Consider the following 18,667-nt stretch of genomic DNA (forward strand, 5'->3'; position numbering starts at 1 on the left):
AATACGTGCCTGAGAAGTGAATGTGCCAATGGTGTGTACATTAATAATGAGCAAAAGTCGATAGAAAGCAAACAACTGGCTATAATGAATTGTTGCTTTGTCCATTCTTTTAATATTTATTTTATACATTTACAGACTTGTCAGAGGTTAGTTACAGAGAATCCAGATAGTAATTATTCCTTTTCCATGCTCATGCCCATTTCAAACATTCAGAATTTAGCACTTCATGCAGTCTTCAAGGTTTTTAATTGCAAACTTTTGTCCGCTTGGTCAATTTTAACAGTCCACTACCTTATAAAGCTTACACCACTGAATATAGATCAAATGGTATTGAAACAATGAAGCATTTACTTAAAGGAATACATGGACCATCAGAATATATAGTAGTCAACACTGTTTGTCACTTTGAACTCTACAGCTGAGTAACAGTGAAATCAGATATCTCCCCCTGCATCACAGTCTGGAATGGTACAAGCCAGCAACCTTTAGCAGAAACAGACTGAAATCTGTAATCGGTGACATCCTCCCTAAAATTATTAGACATGAGAAGTTGAATTAAATACTTTCATAAATTACTTATAAACAAATAAATAACAACATAGACTCTGAAAACAAAGTGCATTTTTTATGCATTTAAATATTAAAACAAATGTTGATTCTGCAGTTTTGTGGAAGTTTCATGTGTTTATGTAAGTACTTACCAAGACGTCTTCACTTCCTTGTCCATTATCTTTAGAGTTGGTGTGTCTGATCCATGAAGCTCCTCATATGAAATATTGGCTTTTCCTGAAATATTTTACACACATATGGCAATTAATGACATCAAGTTCAACCAAAATATTGATAAATTCCAAATGTTCACTCTGATTACATTCATATTACTATTATTTTTTACTACTAATATTTTTTGTTAATGGTTAATCACAGGCTATGCATGGAATGGAATACTTGCTGACTACTCACTGTGCAATATACAATGTTAACTGTTATTTTTAAAAAGACAGAAGGCATTATTCCATAATAATTCTTTCACACTATATACTACATTGTCACATGGCCTCACTACATAGTATATATAATGTTTAAATGATAGACATTGAGTTGTCCACTTACCTAAAATACCTGTCAGGTTTACATTTTTTGGGTATTCAAAAATGGCTGGCCACAGAAACATGTTCCCATTTTTCTTATGAAGAAGAATAATTACACCAATATTTCCCATGGTAACATCCATTTCATTTTCCCGTACAACCAATGACACACTGTTGACAGAGTAACTTGTGACTAAATTTAGCCTCTATCACATAAGAACACAGATCATGGAAAAATGGAAAGTTTCAACAGAAAACTTGTACATAAATGTATCCAGATTATATTTTCAATATGCTGAGAACTGCTAAAGTATTTACCCCTCTGTTTCATGTTGGGTCGGTTCCTTGCCCCACAAAAACTCCACATTGTCCTGGCCATTATGGTAATTGATAGACTTTGTGTTTATTATCAGGTGATGCTTTGTTTTGTAATGAAAGACGATTTGTCTGAATCCATGTCTGGATGTCTTAGACTCTCCATTCATAGAGAACTCTAGGATGCAAAAATGCCACAGTAAACATAAATAGGGGATACCGGGGCTTGTTGTCACATGGAGAAGTTGCCACAAGGGCTAATATTTCAGATTTCAAGTCAATTACACAAATGCTTGTTTTCTCTAGCCTTCGTTTTGTATGTTGTTTCAAACATCTAGGTCAAAAATGTCTTAAATTTGAATAAATTTTTAAATATGTCCTCCAAAATAATTAAATTAAATTAAACAATAATTTAAATTCCAATATCATACATTTTTTTGTGATAACTTGTGCGAAAACAGGTAAACTCAAAACCACAATGGCATACATTCAGGCAAGGGTCAGCCAGGCTAGAGCATATTTTTTATCATTACTGGGGCAGGTTGTCACATGTTTTATATGTTGTAGTTTTACACAATTTATTAATTATTTAAATTTTGCCGAAAAGACCTTTAAATGGCTATTTAATGGCACTGTGACAACTTACCCCCAAATGTCAATGTGTGTTCAAAGAAGTGTATAGCTTTTTCTTGGCAATAACAATGAACATGTTAAATGCCTTTTTTGCAGTCAATCCTTTAAGGTATACATCGATACAGAAATTAACTTTAAAAAATAAAACTATACTCTGAGAAAATGTTAACTGGAGTAAAAAAAAGTGTGTCAACTGGCCCGTGCTCTTATATGGATGCACACGTAGCATAAATATCTATCGATGTCTGACCTGATGCAGTGTCTTCTAGCAGTCTGAGTTTATGAGAAAGAGGAACATCATAACAAATTGGACTGCTCTGATTAACAGCTTGAAGGAAGAACCGATTACTATGAACCACTGGAACTGAGAGAACAATGTCATAATTATTACACAAAATGATCTCTCACAAAATAGATAATTAAATTTGAAAGATTTGTATGTACCTGAAAGAGTGGGCTGAGCCACTGAAAGCACTTTTGAAATTCTGGAGATATCTAAGTCCAACCAAAAACATTTTATTATGTAAATCCACTGTGTGTATAAACTTGCATATATTTACCATATTTATTAGTCCTTGTTTTTTAATTATAAAAAGCTAACTAATTAGTCTACTTGTTAAAACAGAGAGCCCACAATAAATATTTTCAACAGTAATAGAGTCTTTGTTATTGAAAGCCAAGGCATGAAATAAATATTTCATAACTTCTGAAACAGAATAAAAGGTGCAGCATTTTCTTATGTGATGACATGCCTTTTAGGGTCTACAAGAAAGTCTGGATGATTTAAATCAGGTAAAAAACAGAACATATTGTAAACTGAATAACTTACAAGTAGGCATTATAAAAGATGATTCTGAAAAGAAAGAAAAAATGTTACATTGTGAGCATGACTCAACGATTCATTTTACATGAATTTCTTTATGTTCCATAATTCTAAAAATGTTTTCTCTCAAAAACAGAGAATCATCTAGCTACTACATAGCCTATTTTGTCTGTACTCTGTATATCACTGCATAGCACCCATAGCATTATTTTTGTTGCATAGCAATGCCTCATTATATCAGGGTTTATCTTCTAGTGGAAGCATTCATATTTTAATGAACATTTGTGTCTTTAATGTTCAGAAGTATTCAGCATTCTACCAAAACAATAAGGAACTCAACACCATGCTATACTGTGAATATACAGTATTCACAGCTGTGCATTGTGCCTAGCAACGCCCTTTAGCTGTGATTTTATTCACAATATAGCAGCAGTGATCATATATGCAGATCTGAATTCTGATTGTTCTGTGAGATCAGAAGAGTACGGTGGCCCAGAGATGCACAACTCAACGAAATGTACAAAGCAAACAAAATTTCACAACACAAAGAAATAAAGCTAAAACACAAATAAAAAAAAGCCATTTCAATTTAACAACAAACGAAAGTTCACAACACAAATAACTTAAACCACAACACAAATAAATTAAGCCACAATACAAATAAATTAAACCACAACACAATGAAATTAAGCTAAAATACAAATAAATTCAGCTAAAACACAAATGAATTAAGCTACAACACAGATAAATTAAGCTACAACACAAAGATTAAGAAAGAACTCATGAATCAGGTGTTTCATTTTGACACAACAAGCTCAGTTTTGTTATGTTGCCTGGAGGCAACACCATACCATAGAGAGTTCATTGCAGTACTCAGCTTCACAATGTACAAATGTCTTTAACAAAATGTATTTAGTTAAATAAAAATTATAACATAATCAAAACATAAATCTACTTTACTAACATTGGGAATGATTTATCGTGTCCTGTTCTCCTCATGTAAGCATGTATTACTGCCAATAAAGTTTAAAAAATCTAAACATTATTCACCAGGGTAGGGTTGCACCAGCTGTGCGTAAGGTCTCATGTAAGTTGGTACGTTAAGTTCACACTAAGGGCTTAGTAACTACTATTTAGTTTGTAACTAAGTCAGTGCTTAATTTGATTGCACCACCTGTTTTTAAGTCAAGACTTAGCTAGTAGGTCGTAAACTTTCTGTAAAGTAACGCATAGTCACATAATATGACGTCTACCTGTATTATCTAATAAACAGCCTTCAAATTTGTACACAGAAGTGTTAAAAAGCTGTGAACTTAAATTTGATCTTGTTATGGTTGATGTTCAAACCTTGTTTGCTCACATAAATGTCAGCTGTAATAAATTATATCCCTATTAAAATACTATACGTAATAAAAGTAGATTTGATAAATAATATATTGGCCCTGTGCAAATAACAATATATAGAAACTGTATCTAAAATAAATAAGGGGTAATAAATAAATACTTATACAACATGCTGGAAAAATAGACATTTATTTGTTTTAATATCCTATATATATATTGAATGTGTTGAAACTGAACACCAGGCGACGCACCCTGGAAACTGCACCGTTTGAACGGTTTCATGCTGAAGTGCAGCTTAAAAGATTTTTTTTTTTCTCTCTTGAAAATGTAAACGAGTGTAAATGTCAACATCATACTTTATGTCAAAAGGACTGAAGCCTGTCACGCAAAACATGAGCTCTTTGATGTCATTAAATATCATTCTGCTTTTTTATTCCAACCGTTACTCCTGGTAGGAGGCTGTCGTAAATATTTAGTTTATCCATAGGGTTACGTTCTACCAAAGTTTAATTGTGCAACGCTCAAATATTCAGTAGTGTGTAAATTGTGACTAAGTGCCCATTTACACCACAACTAGGCTAAGTTGTAACTTACATATAGCTGGTGCAACCGGCCCCAGTTCGACATTGCCCCCTAGTGGCCGGGAGCATATCCATTGTGTTGTGACTTAATTTTTTTGTGTTGTAAATTAATTAAGAACTACCAGTTTAGTTCAATAAAGAAGAAAAGCAAACTGGTGTACCTGGCCAGGGATCCGCATCAAAATCTGGTTCTGCTGGAATATAAAATAATAATAATTATTATAATTCCTTACATTTATATAGCACTTTTCTAGGCACTTAAAGCGCTTTACTTAGTATAGGGCAGGGGTCGGGGACCTATGGCTCACGAGCCACAAGTGGCTCTTTGTTAAAATCAAGTGGCTCGCTGGGTGTTTCACCATTCATCACCAACACATGATCGTTTAAAACTTTCTAGAGATAATTTTCCTGCTGAAAGTGTGGGTGTGATTGCAAAGATTGAAGTCAATGACCCAGTTTTGATTTCCTTTCTCCCAAATTTGTCGTAGGCTACAGCCTAATCCAGGTGAACAAGGTTTGAAATTAACACCCGCCAAATGCAGAGTTTTCATGCAGAGTGGCGGGTAATTTTGCTGATGTACCAGCCACTGTGAAGGGAGACCTGTCAGACTTCTCGGAGTGATATGACAAGAAATTAGACACAGAGATGCACGTATGACGAAACATGTGTGATTACATTTTGAAGAACAGACAAAAGAAAAGCCGCCGATGCATGTCTGATTTTATACGTGTGCAATGAAAGTGCTACTCCAAGACACGCACATGCATAGAGTTATAGAGCTATTAATCTTAGTGGTTAAGAGCATTTTCTACTAGCGATTTTACGAACATTCATTATTTTTTATGTGCGCCCAGGGTTCAAAATAGCACCTGCCACCCTCCAAATACGATGAGGCTCAATCCAATTTGCGAGCTCCTCGTCTGAATGCAGGTATTTTCATGTGCGAGTAATTTTGATCATACCCGCAACATGCGGGTGACCTGTGACACATGACAAGAAATGCTGTTAGTCACAAAAACACGCGCTTGAAGAAACTTTATTATATTTGATCATATAAGAACAGAAAAGCCGTCAATGCTTATGTCTGATTTGCTGTTTGTTCAGAGGCACGCAGAGGGACCCTGTCTCATAAAACATGCTCATGTAAAGAGTTATCACTCTTTTATCACTGTTTCATTCGTCTGAAAACTGATGAACAACTGAACAAATGATCTCTGATCATCTCAGGAGTTGCTGTGAGTTTCGCTTTATTTCCACAGAGCAGTTCGCTCTTACGCATTGTGAATGCAACTCTGCAGGTTTAGTTTGAATATAGAAATGTCTTTTGTTTACGTTTTTCGTGTTTCAATAAATTAATTTAATTATTAATGCAAAATCATTAAAGCAAAAATATTCACTGACCCTCAAAATAATCGGATATCGCGATATTTTTTAAGGCGATTATCTTTCAAATATTTTTTTACATGTCGCCCAGCCCAAAAGGGAAGTAAACTTTTTCATAAATAAATGTAAAATGAAGTAATTTTATGGAGACCCGCACAAACACGTGTACTCAATTCCATATTGCAACATGTTACCTATTACTTCTTGCATATTTGTCTGTTTTTGTAAAACTTTTCAACATCTTTTTACTGTTGTTAGTCAATCATTATGTATTTTACCTGTTAAGCGCTGTCCATGTAAGCCTCTTCGATGAACTGATATAAAAACAATATTTAGAATTAAAATATAGATTATATTATAAGATAATATACTATACAATATATAATATAATATAATATTAAGTGCATAAAGCAGTGATAATTCAGGTTAATATTTGGCCGCAAGATATTGTTTGTAAGTTGTTGATTGCATTTAAATATGAAGTTGTTTATTTTCAACATGTTTAGTACTTTTGACAGCCAACTGTTCCAAAAGCCAAATATTCCTACTGTACACCAGATTAGATGTATTAGTTAATAGCTGATTTAAAACTAATTTTGAGTTATTCATTTTTCAACTCCTCATGGTACACTATCACTGCCCAGTATGTTTATTTTTCTTAAGGCCAATTTGTGTTTCTATTTCCAAATTGGTAAGGCTGCAATAATCAGGGTTCTCAATGTCATGTTAAACCTGGAAATATCAGGAAATTAGAACATTTGGATTTTAAGGCTCTTTAAAAATCGTTAATGTCATAGAATTTTTTTTCTTCTAATTATGCTCAACTCAAATGGTATTAGTAAGTGTAAAATCTCAATAAAAAAAAACATTTTTAAAAACGTTTAACTTGTAATCACAAAAGAGTTGGAAAATCATGGAAATTAACTGGTCAAGAAAGGTGTGGGAACACTGTATAGTTATAATACATTTATAGACATATTTAAACTTCTCCATTCTCACCATCATATAATAAAGCTAATCCAGGACTGGATGATTCTCCTCTCTCTTTGGGTTTGTCAGCAATTTCCACTTCCTGTTCCTGTGGCTTAGTAACTACCATAGAGGTGAGAGGGGTGACAAACTCATAATATATGGAAAGTTGGAGAGTATAGTTTTTTTCTTCTTCTTTCTCTTGTCCTTTAAGCAACACCCTGACACAGAAATAAAGAGAGATGATAGAAAGACCAGGTTTGCCATTGATTCCTTATTGTATGGAATTGTTCCTTGAACACGAGTGTCGCGTCAAAAGCAAATAATTCCCATTATAATCAGTGAAGCTGTCTACATTGGAAGTGTCCGTGCAACGCGGCAACAGTAAACGGATGCCCTGTTCTGTGTCTGACATGCTGCAGAGTTACTCCAGGCAGCCACATTATCATTACGTCAGAATTACGTTGACTTACCAAATATCAAATGTTTGGATTTAAATAACTTCTTACTTTTACATTCAAGCCAGCTTGAGATGTTTTCTAGTCTCTGCTAATTTAAATGTTTTTATTTCTAACCAAATGTATACAAAAACATTCCAACAATAATTAAATAATAAGTAGGCCTAAATGTTCAAATCAGTTCATTTCCACTGAAAATAAAGTTGGACACACTACTCGATCTCACAGCTGATTGGCCCTTGTTTTCTGCATGTAATTTAGAATGTTCACTTTGATGCTTCCACTGTAGACAGCCTCAACCCTCAACAAAGTTCATTTGAAGGTAAGTCAGTCCATTCAGCAGCCATCTTGGAAACGCAACTATTTTCTATGGATACATGTGGCATGAAAGTACAGCTCCTACTATTTCTATTTGAATGGGATAAGACCGAAATCTTCAGAATGGGGGGTCAAGGTAATAATAAAGAAACATGTTTCAAATCAGCAGTAAAATCTGACAACAATGGTATCATAAATTGCTCTTCTTTAGCTCAGATCAAGAAAGAAACGCTATTTTTCAGACTGGTTCAGCTAGTCTCTAGTTAACTGACAGGCAATGTCTGTATCTGAAAGGTGATTAGCTCTTTTACCTTTAAGGCGGGACTTCCTTTCTTACATCTGCCATATTTGGTCGTTCCAATTTCTCCCATTCATTTTAATGCAAGTGCTTCACTTCGGGCTAAATAGTCTCTGGCCTCAAGTCATTGTGGCACGTTGGGTCAACAGACACACTCAGTGTAGACGGGGGTTAACATTTCTGTTCATAGCCAAACTGATATCTTTTCGAAGAAAAATATTTTTTTTTTATTTTTTTTATTTTTTTTTTAAATTTATTTTATAGAAGGAAAAAAAAAACTATTGGAATTAATATAAAACATTGTTCTGTTTGTTTGAGCAGATCAACATGTCTCCATGGCTCCAACAATGTCTGGCTCAAACAATAGCATTGGTTTAGGGCAAGACTATCTGTAATTAACACATGACTCTCCTAAATACTTACATAAATATGCATGGGGTAAAAAACACGCATAAACTCACTGTCTCTCCAGAAGTTGCTTCACTGTAAGGTAGGCCCACAGTCTCTCCATAAACTTTTCATTCTCGGGTGGAACATCACTGAGGTCTTTTTTCATTACAGTCTCTTGGTATGTCACCTTATTGCCTTTCTGTACATTAAAAAAGCATACTTAAAACAAATTTTGCCAGTTTCACTTTCACTCCCACCCTTGAATCTATTTTGAAAAAATATCCAATGTGCTTTATGTGTCGTAACTGAGAAAATACCAGCCCACTTCCTCCATCCAAAAGACAACTTTGATAAACAGACCCAGAGACTGTTGGTCTACTGTAGCTATAAAACAAAGTGGTGATCTTACAGATATTGCGATGACCTCAGCAGTAAAGCTCTCCACATTGTTGTCCATGATTTGACCAGATACCACCATTTCAGAACCGTTGAAGTATATGCTAAAATTGGTCTTAGTAAGATTTGTTACTCCAATGTAATTAAGTTGAATATCACTGAGGAGAGGAATGGCAACCTCATCATAGAAGCCCTACCAAACAAACAAACAAACAAACAAAAAGGCTTCAAATACGCTCAGATACAAGTTCAGCATTGTGAATGAATTCACACTTGATTTTCTGTATTGCACCTGCAGCTGTAGATCAGCATCAGAATCCTCATAAATTCTGCGAGCAAGCCCATTGTTTTCTAGTGACATTTGTGTCAGGAATTCAAAATTAACATCATATCCAAAACCAAGGCAATAGAGAGGAAACTTTGACACAGTGGCTTCCCTCACATTGGACATTATCTTCTCTGTGTCCGTTTCACCTGTTAGAAAACAAAATGGTTTTGAAAGTTCAGATTAAGTTGGTTTGATTAAGATTAAGTAAGATTGATGATGCAACATTAATAGAGTTAAAAAAAAATAAAAAAATAGCAGAAATCTGTCAGTCCCGTCTTAGTAGCGGTTCTTGGCCAGAGTTAGCTGCTGCATTATGAACTACGTGAGACTGGCAGTGATTCTTTTATGTGTTTATCAGTGATTGTGTGCCTGCAGTGGGGTCTCCATCAGTCAGCAGTATCAGGATGGATGCAGTTCCTTCTCGTGGGTGTTGCTTGATCATGTTCACTCCTTTGAGCACAGCAGCATTTATGTCTGTGGCTAAAGGAAGAAAAAACATATGGCGTGACTATTTCCGAATGGAACCAAGTTACTATACTGTACAGTACCAAATTAATTTTTTTAAATGATACGTATGCAGTTCCATGGTAAAATGAATACTAGAGGTGCTAAAACAACTCATTTTATTCCCTTTTACAGAAACGGCACATTTTCCCTTCATATACGCTTACTTTTCACCCTGTTTCTCACACAATGCTATCTTATGACAATAATGACATCAAAACACCTTCACTATAGCACATCACTTGTAAGGTGATACATTTTAACATTCGCATTACATTCTGTAACCAGCTACATTTACAAGCTTGTTTGTGCACAATCAATTTGCGCAATAGCTCAAATGATAGAGCGTTTCACTTGTGATGCAAAGTACTGTGGTACGAGCGTTGAAGAGCATGCGAGTGATTAGGAACTCACCTCCTCTTTCTGTGATCTTCAGCACAAATGATTTGGCATCCTCCAGGTTTGCTTTGGTAGCTTTGAGAAGTTCACGCTTCCAAACATTAATTTCACTGTCAAAGGTGATTAATCCAAAGTAATCATCCTCTTGAAGATCACTCAAAATCCTCAACAGAGCCAAACGAGTCTGAAGAACAACACTTGTATCAGCACATCAGAAAACAAAATCACAGAACTGATTTCTTCCTAATCATGTCTTTTTTTTTGTTTATAATACTTTCTCCTATCCCTCCTATATAATATGCAGATCTGGCAACTATAGGATACAAATACAAGTAAACCATCCGTAGATTGATTTCCCCGAAAAGTGTAAACACTATGCTTTTGTTGCACTTTCAAACATCAATCTGTTTATATTAGCAGCCTAGCCAGCCTGGTACAACTACGGTGTCTCAATCAGTCTGTTTCATTGAGCAATGGCAGATGGAGGGTGTATATGGAAATCAGTTTGACAACAATGTTTATTTTTGCAATTCCATTTGCAATTCCAAGTTTCGCAGAAATTTCTAACTTCAGCTTAAAAAGTGAAGGGCCCTATTTTAAGACTGCTATGCGATATGTCATATGCACAAAGTCAGTTGGCATGGCCATGAAGTGTTGCTATTCAATTCTTAGACATTAGTGGGTTGGCACCTATGTGTTCCATCAAAGGGCCAGTTGAAATGTGGCTCCGGCATGTGATTTGGCATCCATTCAGTTACTAATAATATTGCATATTTTGTGCATTGACAATAAGCATTGATTTTGTTTTTGGGATACAGATGTAAATTATGATATCTATCTAATTTATATAGGGCTAAATTGAACTATTCTTACAGAGTCTGAGTTGGTAATTTTTGTAAGGTTTGGACTGAAAACCCTTCTAACTGATGTCATGGCACAGTGTTTTCACCTGTTTTCTTTGTCAGTGCAATTTGAATGGTGGGACTGTTTAATATGGTTTTAAAGTAGTTTAATCCCTGAGACATTTGGAATTTTGCAACAAATAATTCTGTGCCGCATTCAAAGTGTTTCGCAATCCACGCCGCACTTCTCACGAGCTCTGTTTCTGTGCTGTGGCGCAGTCGAGACTAGTCCTCGAATAAACGCATCTGCCTTGCACTCACGCACATCTTTCCATTCTGCTGTGCTTATAATTGATCGAGGAAATGGGTAGCGCTGTTGATAATGATCTGCACGGTTGCACCTGCTCTGCACTCGTAACGCTCAAACCATAATTGGTGCGGATAGTGCCATTTCTTTCAGCTTTTGGAGAGACCAAAATGCGCTTCGACAGGAGTAGGCTCATTAATATTCATGAGGAAAGCACTAACTGATTGGTCAGTGACACGTTCTGTTCACCTGCAATTCTAAGTTTTTCAAAGTAGCTCGTGGGCCACATGAAATTAGGTGGCGGGCCGGATTTGGCCCGCAGGCTTTGAATTTGACACCTGTGGTTTAGACTTTGCGCTGAGAAAAGACATTGTTCTCAGATGTCTAATGCGCAATTACCTATTTCTCACAAAAATAGCAAATTAGATTTTGTGCTGCTTCATTGACATAGACCTCCCATATCTACACCCACAGATCTAAAAATTGCAATGGGATTTAGCACTCCAATGAAATTTGGAAGCACATAGTGTTGCCTAATGCAGCTACAAAAATAGAGCCCGAAGTGTGTACTAACATTTCTGTGTCACTAGCATCACCAAACAAAATTGCAAATATAAGTATTGTTTTCAAACAATTCTGAACACTTTCCCTGGCCCAAACTCATGCTAGTGGTTTAACCAGTGTTGCTGACTGGATGCACCACTCAAACAAACAGCAATGTTTTGTTAGTGCCACAGAGCTACAGTGTTCACTTTTGGGGGAATCAACTACGAATTACTTTTAGTTGTCTATACATGTATTAAGCTAGGATAGCAGAAATTATATTAACAGGGCTTTAAACTACAGTAGAGATGTGTTCCAAATGATCTGTGCACTTGGCTATCTAGTGTATGAATTTTTAAATAGTATCGACTTAAAAAGAAAAAGTTTTTTTTTTTTCTACATGGAAGCATTCACTGTTTTTCAGCTGATATAAATGACGTTTAAAAAATATGCAATGTGTTGCCACCAGCCTTCGCACGTTAGCCGACCTTAGTCCATCACTATGGGTGTTTCTCAATGCTAAGAATGCAGAGAAAAGACTTGTGTCTTTATGAAGACCAGTCCTACCAAGCTACCTTGGAAGAATGAACTCAAAAGGACAGGAGGACGTGGAGCGCATCTATTGTAAGCTTTACTGCTGGCATTGTCATACACCAGGGACAGCATTATTATCATCACACCAGTGAGGTTTTGCAGGACTAGTGACATGTTGAAAGAATAAAGTCTGTTAACCATTGTTTCTGCCATGTGTTTATCACTTTATTAAAATGATGCCCAACTCTCACGAGCCGTCTGATTTTCACGATCTTAAAGCAGGGAACTTTTGAGGGGATGATAAATATCCTTTGTCTGTCACAGTAGTGCTGTTATGACTTCTGGGACTTCAAATGGGTTCTTGTGTACAAGTCACCATCCTCTGCATCCTTAATTTTTGGCTTACTCAAGAACACAAACCCAGGAATGTGAAAAGGGTTCATTTTCGGTTGAAGAAGTACAGTACATATTCTGGGTCCTTTAGTACTAGAGACTTGTGGTGCAGTGAAAGGTGACCAACATTTTGAAGCTCTAAAAAGCACATTAAGGTAGCATAAAAGTAATACACATGACTCCAGTGGTTTAATCCATGTCTTCTGAAGCTATCCAATTAATTTTCGATGAGAACAGGCCAAACTGTAACTCCTTTTTATGATGAATCTTGACATCGGCAGTCTCCTTGACTCCTTGATTTTAAGCTCTTTTACACTTTCTAGTGCCATCTAGCACTCTACACATGCATCAAGCACTAGGATGTTTAATCGAGCTTGAAATCATGATCGCGCCTAGAAACTGCAATGGCAAGATGTACAGTGAAAAAGGAGTTATATTTTGGTCTGTTCTCATCTAAAGCAATTAGATCACTTCAGAAGACATGGATTAAACCACTGGAGTCGTATGGATAACTTTTATGCTGCCTTTATATGCTTTTTGGATTTTCAAAACTTTGGTCACCATTCACTTGCATTTTATGGACTTCCAGAGCTGAGATGTTCTTCTAAAAAGTCATACACCTCTGGGATGGCATGAGGAGTAAATGATGAGAGAATTATCATTTTTGGGTCGCTATTCTTTTCGTTGCATTTTCAGTGTGAACTATTCACACTATTTACACTACCAAACGGCATAGAATAGTGCAGAAGTATGCAGTTTTGGACGCAGCTGAGAACTTCAATTAGCGACACTCTATGACTTATGTTCATTTAGAAGCATGGAAATAAGAATGCAAAATGACGGCAAAATCCTTAAAGGTGCACTCAGTTTTTAGCTGGCACTTACTCATCCCATCGTTTCCCGCGATGGGTGAAAGGTGCCACCTGTTGTTCCTGGCAGGCTACTCAGCCTAACAGGCTCCATATGGTTAGGATTAGGGTGGGGGTGGGGTTAGGACATCTGCTGCCTGCGAGGAACAAAATAAGGCACCTTTGTATAATAGGCATCGTTCCAAGTAGTACTTGTGGTTTTGGACTCTATACTGACACTCATCATCCTGGATACGGGAAGTTTGTTTACTAAATGCTACCGTTTCACACCGAAAATGTTTCTTTATCTTCTGTTTTGTTACTTTCAGTCTGTGTTTTTCTTCATCTCATTATACACATATCCCTATTTTGGACATTCTGTGATTTACTCCAAAGATGTTGCACGCTTGGCTGTGACCAGGCAGCCGCGACTCGCGAGCTCTTCCCCGGCTGAAGACCGTAGTGTACTCACACTTGCCGTTTAATGTTGTGCTGTTTATCTGTGACTCGCGCATGCAGGTTGGTTTGTTATATGACTCCAGCAGAGACCTCTTGTTTGGACATTAATCTTTTCACTTGCACTCTGTTTGTACTGTCTGGTCTAACACACTCCTGCTGATCGATACCATAACGTCACTCTGGCTCCGTTGTTATTTGTAGTAAGTATATTGTGTTTGTGGTTATATAGTTTGTGGTTTGTGTGTGTGTGTGTGTGTGTGTGTGTGTGTGTGTGTTTTTGTTTGTTTTGTTTTTATTTATTTATTTATTTATTTTTTTTTTTGTACATGTACTTTTATGTTTGAGCATTGGCTGAAAGTGCTATATAAAGTAAACATGTTATTATTATTGTCATTATTAGTTGTAGTATCTGATCATGTGCTGTCAACATGGCAGCGCCCATGAGAGGGCGCCCCGCTGCATGTAAAATTAAACAGCTTTTATAGGGTTTCTGATATGACTGGAGTCTTCATCTCATGTTAGTGTACATCATTTTAAACATATTTCTAAAAATGCTATTCATGTCTTTATGTGTAAACTTTTACATTTTCAATTTTAAAATTTAGAATATTTTAAACAAAAGAACAAGTTTAATACAAAACAAACTTACACTTTTGGTCAGAGATACAAACTTACTGAGTATTAGACCAAAACATATAAGCACACTATTTCAGGCAGTTACAGTATTACTTTTATAAATAACTTATATATTTTTTTTATTTTTATTATTTATATGCTCTTCGTGTATTGTTTTTGTGTTATTGGCTTTTGTGTACATACTAAATGGCCTTTTGATGATAATAAAGATTTAAAATATTGCATTGAGTTTTTACCTGTTCTATTTTTCTGCCGTGCATAGAGCCACTTCGGTCAATGATAAACACCACATTTTTGGGAATACGTGGAATATCAGTGGGTGCAAAGTAATGGACGAAATAGCCTTTTGATACCTGGGTGAAAACAAAAATAAGTGAATTCTGAATATTATTACTAGATATCATTAAGTCTTTTTACTTCAAGAACCTCTCAGATTTTGCCATGTTCTTTCATTTATTTTGAAATACAAATTTCTCTTCACATCTAAAGCACCTCTTTGAAAAACTCACCGTTATTTCTCCTTTAGGATTTCGTCTCTCAACATCGTATGTTACGAGCAGGTCACCGTTAAGCCCATTTTCACCACAACCTTTACATGTGGTCTGCTGCTCTTGAGTGGGGTGGAAGGTCACCCATGCCTGAAATTGTCGATTTGGTCACCTGGTAAGTTTGTATAAACATCTAAACAGTATTATTGTAATCTACTCCACATTTGAAGTTCTTACGTCTTTGTTTGCTCTGGTGGTACTGATGGCACTGGCCAGATCATTGGTGCTCAGGTCTCCTTTCACATCCAAGAAGGAAATTCCTGGTTGCTCATGGATGTGTACATCAATCTAATGTAAAAACAGATTTTTGGTTTATTTAAGCTTAATGTAAGTATATAAGCAAACAATATTGTCCATCTATATTATCATCTGGTTCCTCTTTGTTTCTTCTCCTACCTTGAAATTTGCTACTGGTTGCATCGGGTGGGCATTAATGAGTAGCTCATATTTGCCAAGCCGACGCTTTAGCAGTTCCTCATAGGTCAACTCAAAGGTCACTTTACTGAGAGCAGCGATCGTCACTGACGTTTTAAAATCCTCCAAAGTCCTGCCAACAGATCTGAAACAGAAATTGAGCCCAGCATATGAATTATCAGCTATTAATATCTTTTTATGGACCTGATCCTTATGAAATGATCAGGTGAACAACATGTTTTAAAATGTTCAGTACCTGACCAGTCCAGCACTTTCTCTGCGTGATACTGCTTGAGTGTACTGCTGCTTAGCTTCTCCTTTTTCCTTCACGACCCCATCATATGTCTTTCCATCTATGATCCTACAGAGACAAGAAAAGGCTGACACATTTTTTTACACATCGACAAGTTTTTTTTTTAAATTTTATTTTATTATTTATTTACATAAAAATTATGTTATTAGCTAAGATTTTTTAACATAAGGTAAGATTGTTGATAATGTAACACAATTTAGTGAGGTTTGTGCTTAAAAGAAATTATTTGCCAATGGGGTAAGAAAAATTATTTCAGTATAGTCTCTCAAGACAAGTCTTATTGTCTCACACAAGTTTTAGTGCAAAACAACAAAATACAAAAATTTTTGGCAGTGTGTTTTCAGAAAGAACCTCAACAAAATGTTTTCCATACATTCTGAATTTGCTAATGAAGGCATTCTTGGGTATCTTGACCTCAAAATGGATCTCTTGAGATTCGGCCAGCATGTTCCCCACACGGCTTGTGATGACTGTGGTGGCGTAGCGGCTAGTAACAGTAGAGTTAATGTGGAAGCTGTAAATTTTCACATTTTGTTTCTGTGTTGAGAAATAAAAAAGTACATTTTAAGTACGTTCATATAACAGAGACTGATTGGCAGGTTCATATTTATTTACACCTCCTTTTTGCGTAGGATTGGTCAAATATTTACTGTTCCACATAATATGGAGAAAAGGTCTTTGGTCAAATACGATTTGATGGCAAAATCTCAATATACTCTCAAGTATAGAAAGTTACTCAGTTTTTCAGTCAACAGTGTACAGACATTTTCAAAATTAAATAATAACAAACATCTTTAATATATATCAACACAAACCAAATCACTAACTTGGAATAAATGTTAGATTGGTACATTTTTGAGTCTTTTGTTCACTTAACAGTGTAAGCAAACTAATTTTACGGGTCAGTCTAGTGATTCTTGAACATTAAAATAAAACCTTCTATCAAACTTCAAACAAAGTTAGAACATTGTTGACATTTTATTTTTATTTTTTTCAGCATTGAGCAAACTGACGTTTCTTTGAGCATGAGCTAAAGTACTGAGCAACATACACATAATGCATTATTTTGGTGGTAAGGTTCCCTTTGTTAACGTTAGTTAAAAATATGAGTTAACATGAACAAACAATGAAAAATACTTTTACAGCATATATTAATCTTGGTTTATGTTAATTTCAACATATACTAATTTTTTTGTAAACAGATGTTGTATTTTTATTAACTAACATTATCAAAGATTTTTAAATGCTGTAAAAAAATATATATTGTTCATTGTTTGTTCATGATACCTAATGCATTAACTAATGTTAATGAATGGAACCTTATTGTAAAGTGTTACCAATTTGGTTCATATCTGCTGTAGTTAATTTCTTCGACTTCGGTCAATATGTTCTTGTAGTTAATCCTAGAACGCATAGCTAATTTTACTCCCCTAGAATGCATGTTACCATACTTTATACAAATAAAAATGTATATTCTTCATAAAACTACTTGTTTAAACAGATTATTCTGCAAACCAATTAAACACACTAATATAAAAATATATATTTTGGAATGAACATAGTAACATAACCAATCTTAGATCAGAAACCAGAAATAAAACATGGAAAATAAAAAAAGTTTAAATAAAATATAGGTCTATATATTTTCTGTATTTTTATTATTGTAGAAATACTAAATAGAGTCACATACTACAGTTTATGAACCACAGATTTTGTTAATTTTGCTTTTTTACTGGACCATCTCAAAAGGCTATTTATAAATGGTCTTTATTTATAAGTCTATTTAATTATGCATTTATCTGTTTTTTTAACCTAAGGACCCTCATGTACAGTATTTTAGTACTTGACCTTTCATCCTCACCTTCTTAACAACATCTGAAGTGGCAGATATGAGGAAGATGCCCAGGAGAATCAATCTGAATGCAGCTTGATCCATTGTGACCTGCTCAGTGCAGCAGACCACAAAACACACACTGCCTTTAAACTCATGTCCACATAATGCCATTGGCTATTATTGACAGGATGTAGAAACACCCCTTTAGTCTCTCATGAGTACCAATATATAATGTTTTCTTTACTGTTTTTGTTGGTTGTCACAAACTATCAGAACAATTCCAGTAAAAAATTAATTTAGCTGTTTTTAACAGAGAACCGAATTTACAAGTAATCTCTCAATAAACAGATCTCAGTTATTGTGAATGCATCCAGATAAGACTGCAATAAATCATGATTAGGGTGACTGACTATCAAATTATCAAATATTTACAAATATAATTTAATATGTATAAACAACACACACACACATTTTTTCCCATTTTCACACACAGCTGCTCACAAATTGATCAGCATGGAAAGGCCCACTCTGATCGTGTCATGTTTTTATAGATTTTTCAAGGTTAAATTTCATTTCAGGGATGACAAGTTTTTATGGATCTTGTGTCAAACATATTCATTATGTCCATGATCTATGATAAAATTATTGATCACCTAACTGTTTTTGTCGATAATGCTTTATAATAATTTCACGGTATAAAGTATTTGTAAAGCATTAAAGGTAATTAAAAGTAAAGGTTATTCCTACATTATTAAAACATTAATA

General features: G+C 35.2%; 1 protein-coding gene across 4 annotated transcripts; it reads right to left on the reverse strand.

Annotated features, from left to right (window-relative positions):
• Window positions 1-87: 87 nt before the first annotated feature.
• LOC127427853 (inter-alpha-trypsin inhibitor heavy chain H3-like) lies at window positions 88-18,069 on the reverse strand. Of its 4 annotated transcripts, none has more exons than XM_051675697.1 (22): window positions 17,930-18,069; window positions 16,442-16,605; window positions 16,012-16,116; window positions 15,738-15,900; window positions 15,519-15,629; window positions 15,303-15,431; window positions 15,030-15,146; window positions 10,247-10,415; window positions 9,698-9,808; window positions 9,293-9,474; window positions 9,014-9,193; window positions 8,676-8,803; window positions 7,171-7,361; window positions 6,450-6,485; window positions 4,949-4,978; window positions 2,869-2,892; window positions 2,484-2,534; window positions 2,290-2,403; window positions 1,410-1,584; window positions 1,114-1,262; window positions 702-786; window positions 88-527 (listed from the first exon to the last, which is right to left on the reverse strand). In XM_051675697.1, exons 1-22 carry the CDS (start codon window positions 18,002-18,004, stop codon window positions 413-415), a joined length of 2,604 nt encoding a protein of 867 aa, XP_051531657.1. In that variant the 5' UTR covers window positions 18,005-18,069; the 3' UTR covers window positions 88-412. The 4 variants fall into 4 exon arrangements, with proteins under 4 accessions (XP_051531657.1, XP_051531656.1, XP_051531659.1 ...); XM_051675696.1 differs by having other exon boundaries at window positions 4,949-4,981; XM_051675699.1 differs by lacking the exon at window positions 6,450-6,485.
• Between the last annotated feature and the right edge of the window lie 598 nt (window positions 18,070-18,667).

Source organism: Myxocyprinus asiaticus, chromosome 37, assembly GCF_019703515.2.
Source record: "Myxocyprinus asiaticus isolate MX2 ecotype Aquarium Trade chromosome 37, UBuf_Myxa_2, whole genome shotgun sequence".
Lineage (NCBI taxonomy): Eukaryota > Metazoa > Chordata > Actinopteri > Cypriniformes > Catostomidae > Myxocyprinus > Myxocyprinus asiaticus.